Raw genomic sequence first — 14,790 nt, forward strand, 5'->3', positions numbered from 1 at the left:
CAAAGGGAAAGAGAAGTCGTCACTTTGGACAGATTTGTAGAAGTGCTGAGCACCAGAAACCCCCATTTATTCAATAGGAGTTGCTCAGACTTCTAAAAATCAGGCCATTTTGAAAGTTCTGCCATAGATAGTTGGTCACCCCATTCTTTTTGCCACATCTCAACAAGCTACAGTCCCTCATCTCCAAGCGAGGTGAGGGGATCCCTAACTGAACAAACTACTCTGTTTTACTATGCCTGGCTTATATCATACTGATGTGTCACCTCTGCTACCCACTATCATAAGTTAGTAGACTACACTGTGAGAAAGACCACAGTCAATCACAAAGCAAAATCTAAGTAGAGAAATCACAAATGTGAAAAAAAATTGCCCACAGCTATTTCAGTGGGTCCAGTTTCTTGAACATGACAGAGGGTGGCATCTGCAATTGCAGGGCAATCTATTGATTTTATCAGTCACAAAAAATCCTTAGTCTGCTCCTGCAAAGAAAACAGCTTGCCAAAACACTGGTCTCAGGAGTTCCAGCTCATTGGGACACTATGTAGTATATGCTTGAGAGGGTTTTGAAACAACAAAAAGTCACATAGAAGAAACTTCAGTTGGCAAGTACAAGATAAGAAAGCCAGCTGTTCTCCTCACAAGCTACGCACTGGAATCACATTGCCAGGTTAGTTAACATTCTCCACCCCATTTAGAATTCTTGCTTCAGGAGTCAGCTATGATAGTCTGAGTAAATACCATTAGTCTGGTTCTTTTACTTATCTTGCAGGTGCACTTTTTCAACATGAAAATTGCTATGTGAAGGGAACACTGGAAAACCCTAAAAAAGGAGGCAGTTTTGCAGTCTCACTGATGGAAAAATACAGAATACTTTGCTACTCAAGGATTCTTAAACACTTGAATACTTGAAAAGCAAATGGCCTGTCAGTAAGGTCTACTATTTCTAGCTTGTTAGAGAGACAATTCTCTCACTACCAAACCACTGAGATCTTGATTTCCTGTTGCTGTATTTTGCAAAAGCCATACATTTATGTAAGTGGCTAAGTATAAGCAGTAATTATACATAAATCCTCACCATAAGCTAAGTATGGGTTGGAGATTTTATTTTTGTCCAAGTTTGACATTCTGCTCTTGCAGCGGAAACACAAATACATTATGGATAAGGAAGAATGGGAATTCTCTATTCACTCAATTTAAGACATGATGAAGAGCACCTTTTCAAATACTGTGAAATTCAACCAAAGAAACGCACGAGAGAAGAATGAACTTGTTAAAGGAAGAAAGCTGCTGTGCACCAATTTCTGCTCATCTTAAGCTGCTGGAGAACATTTTAAATGCAAACATGTAATAGCAGAACAAAGTTGTTAAATGAGTAAAGGCATGCACATACCAGATGTAATGATTATCAGAATTGTTAAAAATGAAATTATTAAAGATTGAAAAGCTTGGTCTTAAAGAATTCTATTGATCATGAAACCTCTTTCAATTCACATCAGGAGAGCACAGCTTGTGAAATTTCCCACTCCTCTCATATTCCAACCCAAGACTAGTAGCACTCCTTATGTCCTCCACTGGGTGGGACATATAATCATTGCCCCTACATCTTGGGTTGTTTTTCTTCCTCCATGATTGCAGTTCCACTCTTGGCACTCACTTTTAAACTTCCACAATTAGGCTCAGTCCTGCTAAGTGCTGAGTGCTTCTCTACACAGCTCTGATCACCTTCAAGTCTCATGGGAATTGGGGATGCTCAGCATTTCTGAGGAGTTGCTCAGCACCATGCAGGATCAAGCCCTTACGGAAAGCCAATAACGCTAAGAAAACTTTGGGCTTACAAATATACTGGTGTCAATGTTTTACATGAAACATTTCTGGTTCACTGTGTAATATCTTTTATTTTTCTTTGGATTAAATGCCAGCAGTACACATGGAGGTTTAGTAAAACATATTCTTTCTTTCTTTCTTTCATGGTAAAGTTATTTTATTTTTGATTCTAAGCTTTCGGCAGCTAAATAGCCTGGGCAACCAACATCTGGTTTACTTGGGTTCAGTCATCAGTCACCCCAATGTTTGGAGGTACATGAATCTCATGCTGGTGGTTCAGCACAGAACTACTCTCAGTATGAAACATTCCCCCTCCCCAAAATATAAATGGCACCCTCACCATAAAATGCTTGAACAAATTTCAAAGCAGTAGAGTTACCAGGAAATGCCTTTGAAAATCAAACTTGCGAACAAAACTGTGTTTATTCACTTGAAACAAATAAAAACTTTCAATGTGAAAATAAGACCTGTACCCTAAGGCAGTACTTTCTAATACTGACTGTATGGGCTCCTCCTCATCCTTCAACCCTCTTTCCATTTTTGCCTTCAGATGTAACATACTGTGTAATGATGGAAACCAGGAAATGACAATCTATGTTTAATCATCTTTGTGTTACCTCACAACAATTCAGAACTAAGGGGGGCATCCACTGCTTTTGTCCCAACCCCCTTAGTTTCCTCCACTGATAACAATTAGCTGTAGTCTACTCACTGGAAAAATATTAGAGTGGGTCACAAAAAAAGGGGTATGGGTGGGGTGTGGAAGAACACTTACAGTAATTTTAGGGGGGAAATCAACTTTTTTTGAAAGTCAATATTTAGAAATTTTAAAAAAATGACCAGCTGATAGTTGTTTGAAAAATGGGGGAGGAGGACCATTGTTTTTGTATATTTTTCAAAATTCTGAAATTTCATCAAATGTTTGTTTCATCAGCGCTAGAAAATACATTTTATTATTGAAACACTGGTAACATTTTCCCACAAACTTTTCAGTGGCTTTTTGATATTTGAAGTTTTTCAACATTTCTTTGAAATGTTTTTTTTTTAAAATGAAACAGTTCTCATCTGTTATAGTTGTCTAAAACACCAAAACAGTTGCAAGAATTCGACCAATATTTCTTTTTAAATATTTGTACATTGAAAAGTGAAATTTCAACATTTTTCACCAAAATTATCCAATCTAGAAGTTCACAGAATATGTCCTATGAGTTTGAGCCTACATTCTTTGAAGTCAATGGTAAAGCTCTCATTAACATTAATGTTGCAGGGTCATGATGCTAAAACATCTTAAGCATGAGTTGTCTAGCTTGTTAGATTAGATTTTCTAACAATTGTCATTAGAGCCTATGTTCTATAAATGAAGAATAGTAAATGCCTCTATTAGTATTAACATAGAATAGTATTGCATGTGTATACACACACACATAAATATACTTCAAAGAAAATTTCAGTTTTTTAATCATGTAAAATTACACAAAATAGTATTTGCAGAAAGGCAGAAAGATTAACACAGTATATATTTATACTGCTCCTGATGAGACAACTTGAGATATATATGTAGATATTTAGGAATACAATATGCATATGAAGGAGAATACAAAAAACATTCTTCTCGCATATGTAAGTTAGAATTATTATTAATTATTTGTATTACCCTTTGTAGTAAAAAAGAGATCAGAAATTGGTCCTTGAGGATGGGATTTTCAAAGGAGATTGAGAGAGTTAGGTGCCTAAACCTCATTGATTTTTTTATGAGATTTGGACACCTAACTCTGTTAGGTGCTTTTGGAAATCCTAGCCTACAACTGAGGAATGGCTAAAAAACTGTTTTTCCAAGGAAAACTGGATTTTAAACTAGACAAGATTTTTCATGAAAAAGTCTCCTTTTCATTGAAAATTTCAATTACACAAAATTCAAAACTGAATATGCAACAACTGCAAAAGGGTCAGTTAAGTAATACCATCAAAGTGCATCATAGGAGATGTAAATCCCAGGACCTCCATAGGAGCATTCTCTGAAATGCTTCCAGTTTCACGCACAGGGCCAGAAAGACAAAACAGATCTTCACGGTCTCAATGCATGGACACTGTAGAGAAGAGGGTTTTAGCTTTACTAGGGACTGGGTACCTTTTAGAAATAGGAGGGATGGGCCCCACTTTAATTTTACATGCCAGCTGTCTGCTGCCATTTTATTTTAAAAGTTAGTAGAGGATTTTTTTAAAGTAAGGGCTGGAGGAAAGCTGACAAGTGCAGATGAGTACATGGTTCTGGCAGAGACATCCCATAGGGATGAATTTATTAAAGGAAGAACTCTATCTCCTAATAAAGAGGATAGGATAGAAGTTGGTAAAATACTGGTAGGAGCAGTTAAACATGACACATGAAGGCAAGCAACTGAATATTGACAAAATGTACAAGTGCTTGTATGCAACTACTAGAAGTCTAAATAGTAAGATGGGTGAACTAGAGTGCCTGGCATTAAATGAGGGTATTGATGTAATAGGCATCATGTAAAGTATGTGGAAGGAGGATAATCAATGGGATGCAGTAATAGCAGGGTACAAAATATACAGCATTGACAGAATAGGTCACATTGGTGGGAGAGTGGCACTATATGGGAGAGAAATCAAAGCGTCAAATAAAGTAAAAATATTAACAGAATCCAACTGTACTATAGACTCTTGATGGGTAGAAATTCCATTCTTGAACAATAAGAAGATAGCATTAGAAGTATACTACTGACCTTCTGACCAGAATGGTGATGGTGACTGGGAAATGGTCAGGGAGGTTAGAGAGGCTACAAAGGCAGAAAACACAATAAGAATGGAGATTTCAACTATCCTCATATTGAGTGAGTATATGTCATCCTAGGAAGGGATGCAGGAATAAAATTTCTAGACAGCATAAAATGACTGCTTCTTGGAGGAGCTTGACTTGGAGCCCACAAGAGGAGAGGCAATTCTTCATTTTGTCCTAAGTGGAATACAGCATCTGGTCCAACCAGTGGATACCGCTGAAGCATGTGGCAATAACTACCATAATATAAATTAAATGTAACATCCTTTCAGGAGAAATATGCCAAAGAAACTTACCACAGTAGGATTTAACTTCAAAAAGGGGAACTACAAAAGGCATGTTAACTAGTTACATGGGATTTAAAAGGAAAAATCACAGGGCTGAAATGATGGCAAACTGCATGGAGACTATTTAAAAACACTATAATATGGCTCAAAATGTAAGTGTAAATAATTAAATAAATCATTAAGAGCCCCAAAATAATGCTACCATGGTTAAACAGCAGAGTAAAAAATGTATTCTTTAATAATTGGAAAACAGATCAAATCCTAGTGAGGAAAATAGAAAGGAGCATAAACTCTGGCAAGTCAACTGTAAAAGTAGAAAAAGGTAGGCCAAGTTTGAAGGACAACTAGCTAAAGATACAGACAGAAAGTAACAGCAAAATAATTAAGTACGTCAGAAGCAGAGAGCTTGCCAAACAGGAAGTGGTGCCACTGGAAGACTGAGGTGCTGAAGGAGCACTCAAGGAAGACAAGACCTTTGCAGAGAAACTAAACAAATTCTTTGCATTGGTCTTCACAGCAGATATGGGGGACATCCACACACCAGAGCCATTCTTTTTAGGTGGAAAATTTGAGGAACTATTCCAGACGGAGGTTTTGGAACAACCAATAAATTAAACAGGAATAAGTCATCAAGAATTCTGAAGAAACTCAAATATTAAATTGCAGAACTACTTACTGTGGTATGTAACCTTAAATCAGCTCCCATACCAAATGACTGGAGGGTAGCTAATGTCATGCCTATTCTTAAAATAAGGCTCTAGAAGTGATCCTGGTAATTACAGACTGGGACACCTAACTTCAGTACCTGGCAAATTGGTTGAAACTATAGCAAAGAATGGAATTATAAGACACCTAGATAAACACGACAGGTTGGGGAAGAGTCACTGTGGTTTTTCTAAAGGGAAATCATGCCTCATCAATTCTTTGTGAGAGTCAACAAGCATGTGAAAAAGGATGATCCAGTTGATTTAGTGTACTTGGACTTTCAGAAAATCTTTGACAAGGTCCCTTACCAAAGGCTCTTAAGAAAAGTAAAGCAGTCATAGGATAAGAGGGAGGTCTTCTCATGGAACTGGTTAAAAGACAGGAAACAAAGATAGAAAAAAATGGTCAGTTTTCAGAATGGGAAAAGGTAAATAGCAGGCATCCCCAGTGATCTCTATGGGGACTTGTGCTGTTCAACTTACCGGTATTCACAAATTATCTGGAAAAGGTGGAGGAACAGTGAGGTGACAAAATTTGCAAATGTAACAAAATTAATCCAGACAGTTAAATCCAAAGCTGACTGTAAAGAGTTACGAAAGTAATCTCACTAAACTCGGTGACTGGGCAACAAATTCAATGTTGATAAGTGCATACTAATGCACATTGGAAAAAAAATAATCCCAACAATACCTACAAAATGATGGGGCCTAAATTAGCTGTTACCACTCAAGAAAAAGACCTTGGAGTCATTGTGGATAGTTCTCTGAAAACAACCACTCAATGTGAAGCAGTAGTCAAAAAAGCTAACAGAATATTAGGATACATTAGGGAAGGGGTAGATAATAAGACAGATAATATCATAATGCCAGTATATAAATGCATGGTACACCTACACCTTGAGTACTGTTCTGGTTGTCCCATCTCAAAAATATATATATATTAGAATGGTAAAAGGTTCAGAAGAGGACAACAAAACATCATTAGAGTTATAGAACAGCTTCTATATGAGGAAATTAAAGTCTGAAACTGTTCATATTAGAAAAGAGATGACTAAAACAGATATGACAAAGACCTATAGAATCATGAATGGTGTGGAGAAACTGAATAGGGAAGCGTCATTTACCCCTTCACATAACACAAGAGGTCATCTGATGAAATTAATAGGCAGCAGGTTTAAAACAAACAAAAGGAAGTACTTCTTCACAGAACACAGAATCAGCCTGTGGAACTCATTGCCCTGGGCTGTTGGAAAGGCCAAAAATATGTATCTGGGATCAAAAAAGAAAAGTTTATGGAGGACAGGTGCATCAATGGCAATCAGCCACAATGGTCAGGGATGCAACCCCATGCTCCTTGTGTCCCTATACTTCTAACTGCCAGGCGATGACTCTCTCAAAATTACCCTTTTCTGCTCATTCCCTCTAAAGCATCTGGCCTTGGCCACTGTCAGGTACACAAATACTGGGCTAGATGGGCTATTGGTTTGACCCAGTATGACTGCTCTTATGTAGTTCAATCAGGGATATTGACCCATGGAGGTCACGAGGCATCTCAGATATGTATCCCATGAGTCACAGTGGCAGTATTTCCCAATTGAATGTTTTCCATTTTAAACCCGAGCATTTGACTGACAATTTTTTGTTTTTTCAGCTTTTGATTTTTTTTTTACTGAAAAGTCAAAATTTTCCATGAAAAAAAAAATTCCCATCAGCTCTACTAGAATGATAATCTGTGAAAATGCAGCTCAATTACACATTCATTTTCTCATTCCCTTCTCTAGCTATATTTTATCTTAGCACATTCCTTCTTCCTACTCTGTTGTTGTTATTGTTCCTCCTTCCCTCTCTTTCCCCATTCCTCATTCAAAAGGCCAATTTAGTGCATCTCAGGCTTGGCTGTGTTAGGTGTTAAAATCGGCGGGAGTTGAAGGTGCTCAGAACATTGTGGGACTGGACCTTATGAGCACAGAAATCACAGCACTGGGATGATTTAAAGAACAGGGATAATTTTGGAGGGGAGGGATTTTATATGGTGAAATAGATAGATTTACTGTACTGAATAATGGGAATTTAATTTAGGGTCAGTTTCTGCCTCCTTAATTCATGCTGGGTAGTACCTTACTCGTCAAATAATCCTATCCTGTTGACTTCAATAGCAGTCCTCACGAGTAAGGTTCTATTCAGCCTGAGTAAGAACATCAGAATCTTGGCCTTGATTGATTACAGTTGTTTCCTTTACTGATTTGTGGCTCTACAACCAATCCGTAAGGGTGCCCATCCCTTTTGAAGAAAAAATCCTGGTTTCTCTGTTCAATTAGAACATATTTTTTACAGCTGTATGATACAACCACCCAGGGGAGATACTCAAGGGGAGTGGTGAATGAAGTGGGGGAAATGCTATGTTTGCTAGCCATTTCCACTATGCTTTGGCAGCAGAGTTTCTACTTCAAGGCAGCTATTCAGACCATCATTTAGTAGACAGGAAGAGGCAGGGGTTTCAGCAGCAAATGGATGAACTGAATCTGAGCAAAGAAAGGGTATTTCTTCACATTCTGTTCTGGTTTACACAAAAATTGCAGACATGCCTAAACCTTTCCAATATGCTGTGCAGCTGTCTCCCTTCCTGAATTCCATCCAGGTTCAAATACAAATGCAAATAAAATGTGATGGTCTCAGTATGTGATTTCGAGTTACAATATACCATGACATTCACATTAAGGAAATTAAAGGAATTGGAAACTTCCTTTCTGTCCAGATTCCTCTAAAATCAATGGAAAGACTCATATGAACTTCAGTGAGATGTATCTTTCTTACAGGGAGCTGGATCAAACCTTTAGCTGGGAATTCTCTCAGGGCATTTAACAGGGTTTTGTGTGTGTGTGTGTGTACACAAGTATTTGCCATGCACATCATAAGTAAATAACCACAACCCAAGTACATTAATGAGGAAAGGACTGAGACAACCCACTGATCCTGAATACTATGGTTTGAGTCCTGCCTCCAAAGTTCAGACTGGAAATTATAGCTGCAGGGATTAGGATGGAAGTTAGATCTCTTTACATCGGGGTGTGTATGATTGCACAGTAGTGGGGTCAATACTGTTCTTAGAGCAATATTCCCAGAGGAGGAGAAGGAGGAGGAGGAGTTGCTCCCAGCTATCAAGCATAGTCTGATGAGTTTTTCCCAGTAGGCAAGCATCAAAAAGGTGGGAAGAAAAGAGTGAATGTCATAAAAAGGACATCCACAGAGATATTAAAAGAAATATATTACATAAAAACTTTAATGGAGGAGATCAGATTATACGAAAGATCTAAAAAATAGAATATTGGTCAACACATTCCCAGAACACACAAACAGCCAAGTAATAGGTTTAGAAATACTTACTGTTTGGGTCTACATTTTCACAAAGTTCTGTTTTTGCTTCCCCATTGGGCCTGTCGCTAGCTTTGTGCGAAAGCCGTGATGACATGGTCGCTGCCGTCACTACGGCCTTGAAGCTGCGTTTCCGTTTCTGGACATTTAGTTCAGGATGGAAGATGATGATGTACACTTTCGGCATGTAAAGCATCCCCAGGGCCACTGAAGCACTTAAGTTCATGGATATTGTAAGTGTGGTAGTTTGTATGTAGAGCTAGGAGACATAACACATGAGACACTATTACAAATAAAATGATTGGGAAATATGCAGTAGCACTTAAAGAGGAGGTGTTAAGTATAATCATGTGCCTTGAGATGGGCTAAACGTCTAGGCAACAAAGCATCATGCTTTGTGAGATGCAACAGAAAGAGGAGAGTAACACTTCAGTGGGCTTTAGTAATTTATTAATGTTCTAAAAAACCTTATATTGAGTTTACAAATAACTACTACTAACTACTATCTACTAGAATGTGATCCAGCAAACTACTGAGAGCTCTACCAATGGACATCAACTACCATGAAATCATACCAGCTGAGGACACTCAGGATCTTGCAAAAGCTCTTGCTGCTCTGATTTAGGGCTTAGTCTTCAAGTATAGCTTTATTTATTTTATTTTGTTTTATATTTTATTCAGAGTGTGAAGGTCAGATTCTGCTTTCGGTTACACTAGTGTAAATCTAGAGCTAACTCTGTTGTAACTGAAACCAAATTTCCCCATTAGGGAAGATGAACACTATAAATGTAACAGTACAACTTGTTTAGAAATGTTATTAAAGGTATCTTTTACATTTTGGTAACTTTTCAACAACCATATTTCAAATTTCTGCTACTTATTCAAAATGATTAATATAAGTACCCAAAGAATATAAAATGGATTTGCATACTGCTGACTTGCAGTTAAGCTTGTTAGCAAAAACGGTGTGTGCAATAGTCAGAGAATGCTAGTACTGTGAAATATGAATTAAAGAAATCCATAACATGTCCTCCGTTTAAAGATGTTCTGCACGTACATAACTAGAAGTGCTGTAATTTTGTTTAAAATAATCTTTTCAGAGGATACTCAATACATAAAATGGAACAAGGCTTGAGATTCAAGGATTGTTCTAATTACACAGGCTTAGACACAGTATAATAAATATGTGAGTGCGAAAAAAGGAACAAAATATCTGCAGGTGCTCCTTGCATATACTGTATGCCCACATCCAGGAAAAATGTTCACACCAGGCAGTACTACTTCTGGGATGCAATATATCTCACTGCAAACCAATCTCTGCTTATGATGTCAAGAAAAGTGCAGTTGCAGAGTTAAATGCCCACACTGCCCTCATTTCTCCAAATACCTGTTCTCAGAAGAACCTGAATGTTCCCAAACTTGCTAGGCTTTATCTGGATAACAGTTGCTATTATATCGATTAAGAACACCAGTGGAAGACAAAATATCTGCAGTAAATGAGTATATAACTATAAAGAAGCACAACACTTAAAACTAAAGTGCTTACTCAATTTCTATTCACTCCATACTCAGACCAAACTCATATTATCTTCAATAGACTTTTGCAAGAGAAAGGACTTCAAGACTGTGAAAATACATGATGGATCAAAAACAAATATCTGTCTATATTTCATATGTTCAGATACGTATATTTATCTCTATTTCTATCTAGATATACACCATATATATTCTCTTACCCATATACAACTACGCTGCCATTTAAAAGTATGTAAGATAACCTCTGCACAGATTTCTTGGTGTCTGATTCCCTTCTGAGTGACACTAGTATAATGAGGAGAAGCACCACTGATGTCAATGACATTATACTGGTGTACTTGAAAGGAGAAGTGGGTCCCTTAATATCTCTTTTAAAGTGGTGGTAAAATATAATAATTCATAAATAACATAATAATAATAATGGAAAACATATAGAAAGATCTGTTATTAATGGTTTGTTGTAAAACTGAGAAGGCATCTCTAATGGGGTTCTGTCTTTTTATTCATGACTTGGATAATGGAGTAGAAAGTATGCTTATAAAATGTGCATATTACACCAAGCTAGGAGGGGTTGCAAACACTTGGAGGACATGATTACAATTCAAAATGTCCTTGATAAAATAGAGAATTGGTCTGAAATCAATAAGATGACATTCAATAAAAACAAATGCAAAGAATAACACTTAGAAAGGAAAAATGAAATGCACAGCTACAAAATGGGGAATAACTGGTTATAGATTAGTAATGCAATGGAGAGACATGGCCTCCCTCTGGAATCAGGACAGAGTCATACATTCAACATTATGACTTTACAACAGCCTCACCATCTGAGAAGCAAATGTTTTGGGGCGGACACAGTGCAAGTTTCAGCACAAAATGTTTTAGAGTCTAAGAAAATAATGAAAAGAACAAACGGAAATCTATCTAGCTGTAACTAAGAGATATTTTTTAAAATCTTACCTAGTATGAAAGTATCTTTTTTTTCTTTTTTTAACATGGATCTTAGGTAAGAACAAAATTAAATAAATAAATAAAGAGGTTCCTGAATTTTTGAACATGCATTTGGAATTTTGTGTTTAATATAAACGAAGGGCAAAATTCTCCTGTCAGGTCCACATGATGGACTCTGATTCATCTGACTTCCCACTGGTGCCAAAACGTGGGTAGGGAGGACCATGTATTGGGGCTGAGATCCATCATGCAGGTCAGAAAGCAGAAATCTCTGTTATTCAAGCATGTTCATACCAGTAGCTTATAATCATTGGCTTCTCTGGTTAGGGGGGAGGGATAGCTCAGTGGTTTGAGCATTGGCCTGCTAAACCCAGGGTTATGAGTTCAATTTTTGAGGAGGCCACTTCAGGATCTGGGGCAAAAAATTGGTCCTGCTAGTGAAGGCAGGGGCTGGACTCCATGAACTTTCAAGGTCCCTTCCAGTTCTAGGAGATTGGTATATCTCCAATTATTACCTTCTCTACACAACAATATGTCACAGTTTTTAAGAAAAGTCAGTGGGGCTACACCAGAACTAAATTTGGCCCACTGACATAATACATGAGTATAACATCAAACTACTTTTTCTTTCTCTCTGACTAATTTCCTCAGCTATAATGTCAACCAGGCTTAGCCCTTTTATGTAAAAGGTTATCGATAGTGATACTGGCACACCCTGGCACTTGCACTATTTGGGACAGCCAGAAATGGGAGACAAAAACCACCATGCTCTGGTGTGCAACTGTATTGACATTGCTACCTCAGAGAACCTTACTGACTTTCTGGTGGAGATGGGCTTCCGGATGGACCACGAGTTTGTCGCCAAGGGCCATGTGTTCCGCAAGGGTACCATGAAGATTGTAGTGTACAAGATCTTCCACCTCCTGGTTCCAGAAAACGCTAATAGCATTGAGCCCTTGTCTCTCTCCTACCTTGTGGAGCTGAGTGTTGTAGCTCCGGCAGGACAAGGCATAGTTTCTGATGACATGCGAAACTTTGCTGAGCAGCTAAAGCCCTTAGTTCACCTGGGGAAAATTGACCTCAAAAGGCTCACGTGAGTGAAAATGACCCAGCAAGTATGTCTATTTCCTTTCTCTCTTTTTCTCAGTGGTCCTGGTGACCAGCATGTAGACACACTTCTTCCAAAATGACTCTTGCAAGAACTGAGGAGATTAAATGTTTTAGTTTTGTATATATTTATCACTATCAAAAACCTCTTATATATATCACCCTTGACATAAATCTATGTACTGCTTCTCTAAGCCAGATCTCACTGACTGTGTAGCTAGTCCATGGCAATGAGTTTCCTGGATTAATAGTAAATTATACAGATCCTTTGTAACCCATCAAAATAAGACATTCTGATAACAGGAGAGCATAGTGTTTGAAGGCAGCAGGCCAGATTCTCAGTTGTTGCACAGTGGTGTCGCTCAATTGACATCAGTGGAGCAACACTGATTTACATCGGATGAGGATTTGGTCTAAAGCCCTAAAGCATAAATCAACACTGGTGCAACTGCAAAAGCTGTAATCAGTCTGCGTGACATGCCGCTTGCACTCGTTTTCATCGGAGCATAGAATGTCAGTAACATTTTTATTTGGGTGCACAAGGTTGTTCATTTCTATTCCCTACAGTTAACTGGTGATCTTACAGTGATATTTAGTCAACAGTGCCTTTTACAGCATCTGGTTCTACAATTCCAGTGAGGCTCCCTAACTTACACATTGCAAAATGAAGGAAGGAGGAGAGGGCAGGAGAAGAACCTTTGAAGAACAAAACAAACAGCGATGCACAATGAGTCTCATGACCAATGGGAACCATAAGAGAAATTTCTAGATCCAATTACACATGAAATGCAATTTACATGCAAAGATTTTACTGCTTGTTTCATGTATTTGATAACTTTTTGCAAGTACTTCTGGTGAATGCAAATCAATACTTTGAAACACAAAGATTGAGATGTAAATTACGCAAGAAACCTCTTACTTCATGAATGCCTTTTATGGGTGACCAGTGTAAGGCTGAACAATGGGAGCCTAAGGCAGTTTCCAATCTTAGGGCTACATAAGGTGCAGATCTGAATAAGGGGTGGTGTGGAGCCACTCAACACAAGTGGGTGCTGTGGCAGAGATTGTGCCTCAGGAGGTACAATTCCTCCTGAAACTTTCCAGTGCTCAGGGAGGCTGCATTATCCATTAGGATAGTAAATCATGATTCCCTATTTGGGCCGCGATAGCTTTGCTGGCTGTTGCAGAATGAGGACTGGAAACATGGTCCTGCCTCCTTTGTGCTGCATGATGTATTAGTAGGAGAAGTATTGCACAGGAATAGGTCTCCTGTATTTTTGCACAGTGTGAAAGAGCGAGCAGTGAGCTGAAGATCACTGGTTAATAACTTTGGCCAATTGTGCACATGCATTGCGAGGATTTAATTTATTGTCTAGCAAGACGCATGTGAGAGAATGAAACCCATTTTATTTGAAATCTGATGGACACTGTGGCCTCCCTATACTTAGGTATAATGGGAAGGGATGATTCTTACTTACCCAGTGAATTGCAGTATATTTCTGAAGAGAACAAGAGTAACCTGTGCTAAAGTTTGTTTATTTTGGGCCCTGATCCTGCAATGAGGTCTTTGTGGACAGACCCCTATTCCCACATAGAGCTCACAGCAGAATTAATTAGGGCAGAAGCAAATTGTACCATACCGTATGCGCCACAAAATAACTAGCTTTGCTGCTAATAAAGGACTATTCACAGGAATAAGATGTAGCGGGATAAGGCTCTAAAAACTTTACAAATTTTAATTTTGTACAGCTTAAAACATGTCGCGCTGGCATCAGAGATCAGACTTTGAAGGAGCACATTAGAGAAAATTAGGCCCTAAGGATATCATTCAGATGCAAAGGCACCCAGATTTTATCATTTATTTTACATAAAGGATTTTCATCTGAATTTTAGATTCATATGTTTTCCACATTCTTGTTTTATTCATGCAAATGATGAAAATTGCCTTAAAAAGCTCAAGAGAAGATTAGATTGGTCTTGAATATACAGATCTATTAGCTGGCAATTTTTAAAGCACATATAATATCAATGGCACTGCTGGGGTGAATAGGGATTACTACCATGAGTAAAAAACTGCAGGATTGGGCCCTTAATTATTTTGCATCCAGTGATTAGATATTGGTGAACACAGTCTGAATCCAGGAGCAAATTGCTTTTTTTTTTTTTGGCTGACAAAAAAAAATCATCCACTGAATTGTTTCTCCTTATGATT

General features: G+C 38.0%; 1 protein-coding gene across 21 annotated transcripts in view; it reads right to left on the reverse strand.

Moving 5' to 3' along the window:
- The window catches only part of GRM7 (glutamate metabotropic receptor 7), a 1,280,044-nt gene that overhangs the window by 48,972 nt on the left and 1,216,282 nt on the right, over positions 1-14,790 (reverse strand). For all 21 annotated transcript variants that reach the window (XR_005582805.1, XR_005582804.1, XM_039481474.1 and 18 more), the window contains one exon: positions 8,997-9,243. Coding sequence is in view for 19 of the 21 variants with exons in the window: in XM_039481474.1 (XP_039337408.1) it covers positions 8,997-9,243 (247 nt within the window). In the remaining 2 variants the exon portion in view is untranslated. The remainder of the gene's footprint in view (positions 1-8,996; positions 9,244-14,790) is intronic.

Source organism: Mauremys reevesii, linkage group 7 (genome assembly GCF_016161935.1).
Source record: "Mauremys reevesii isolate NIE-2019 linkage group 7, ASM1616193v1, whole genome shotgun sequence".
Taxonomy (NCBI): Eukaryota; Metazoa; Chordata; order Testudines; family Geoemydidae; genus Mauremys; species Mauremys reevesii.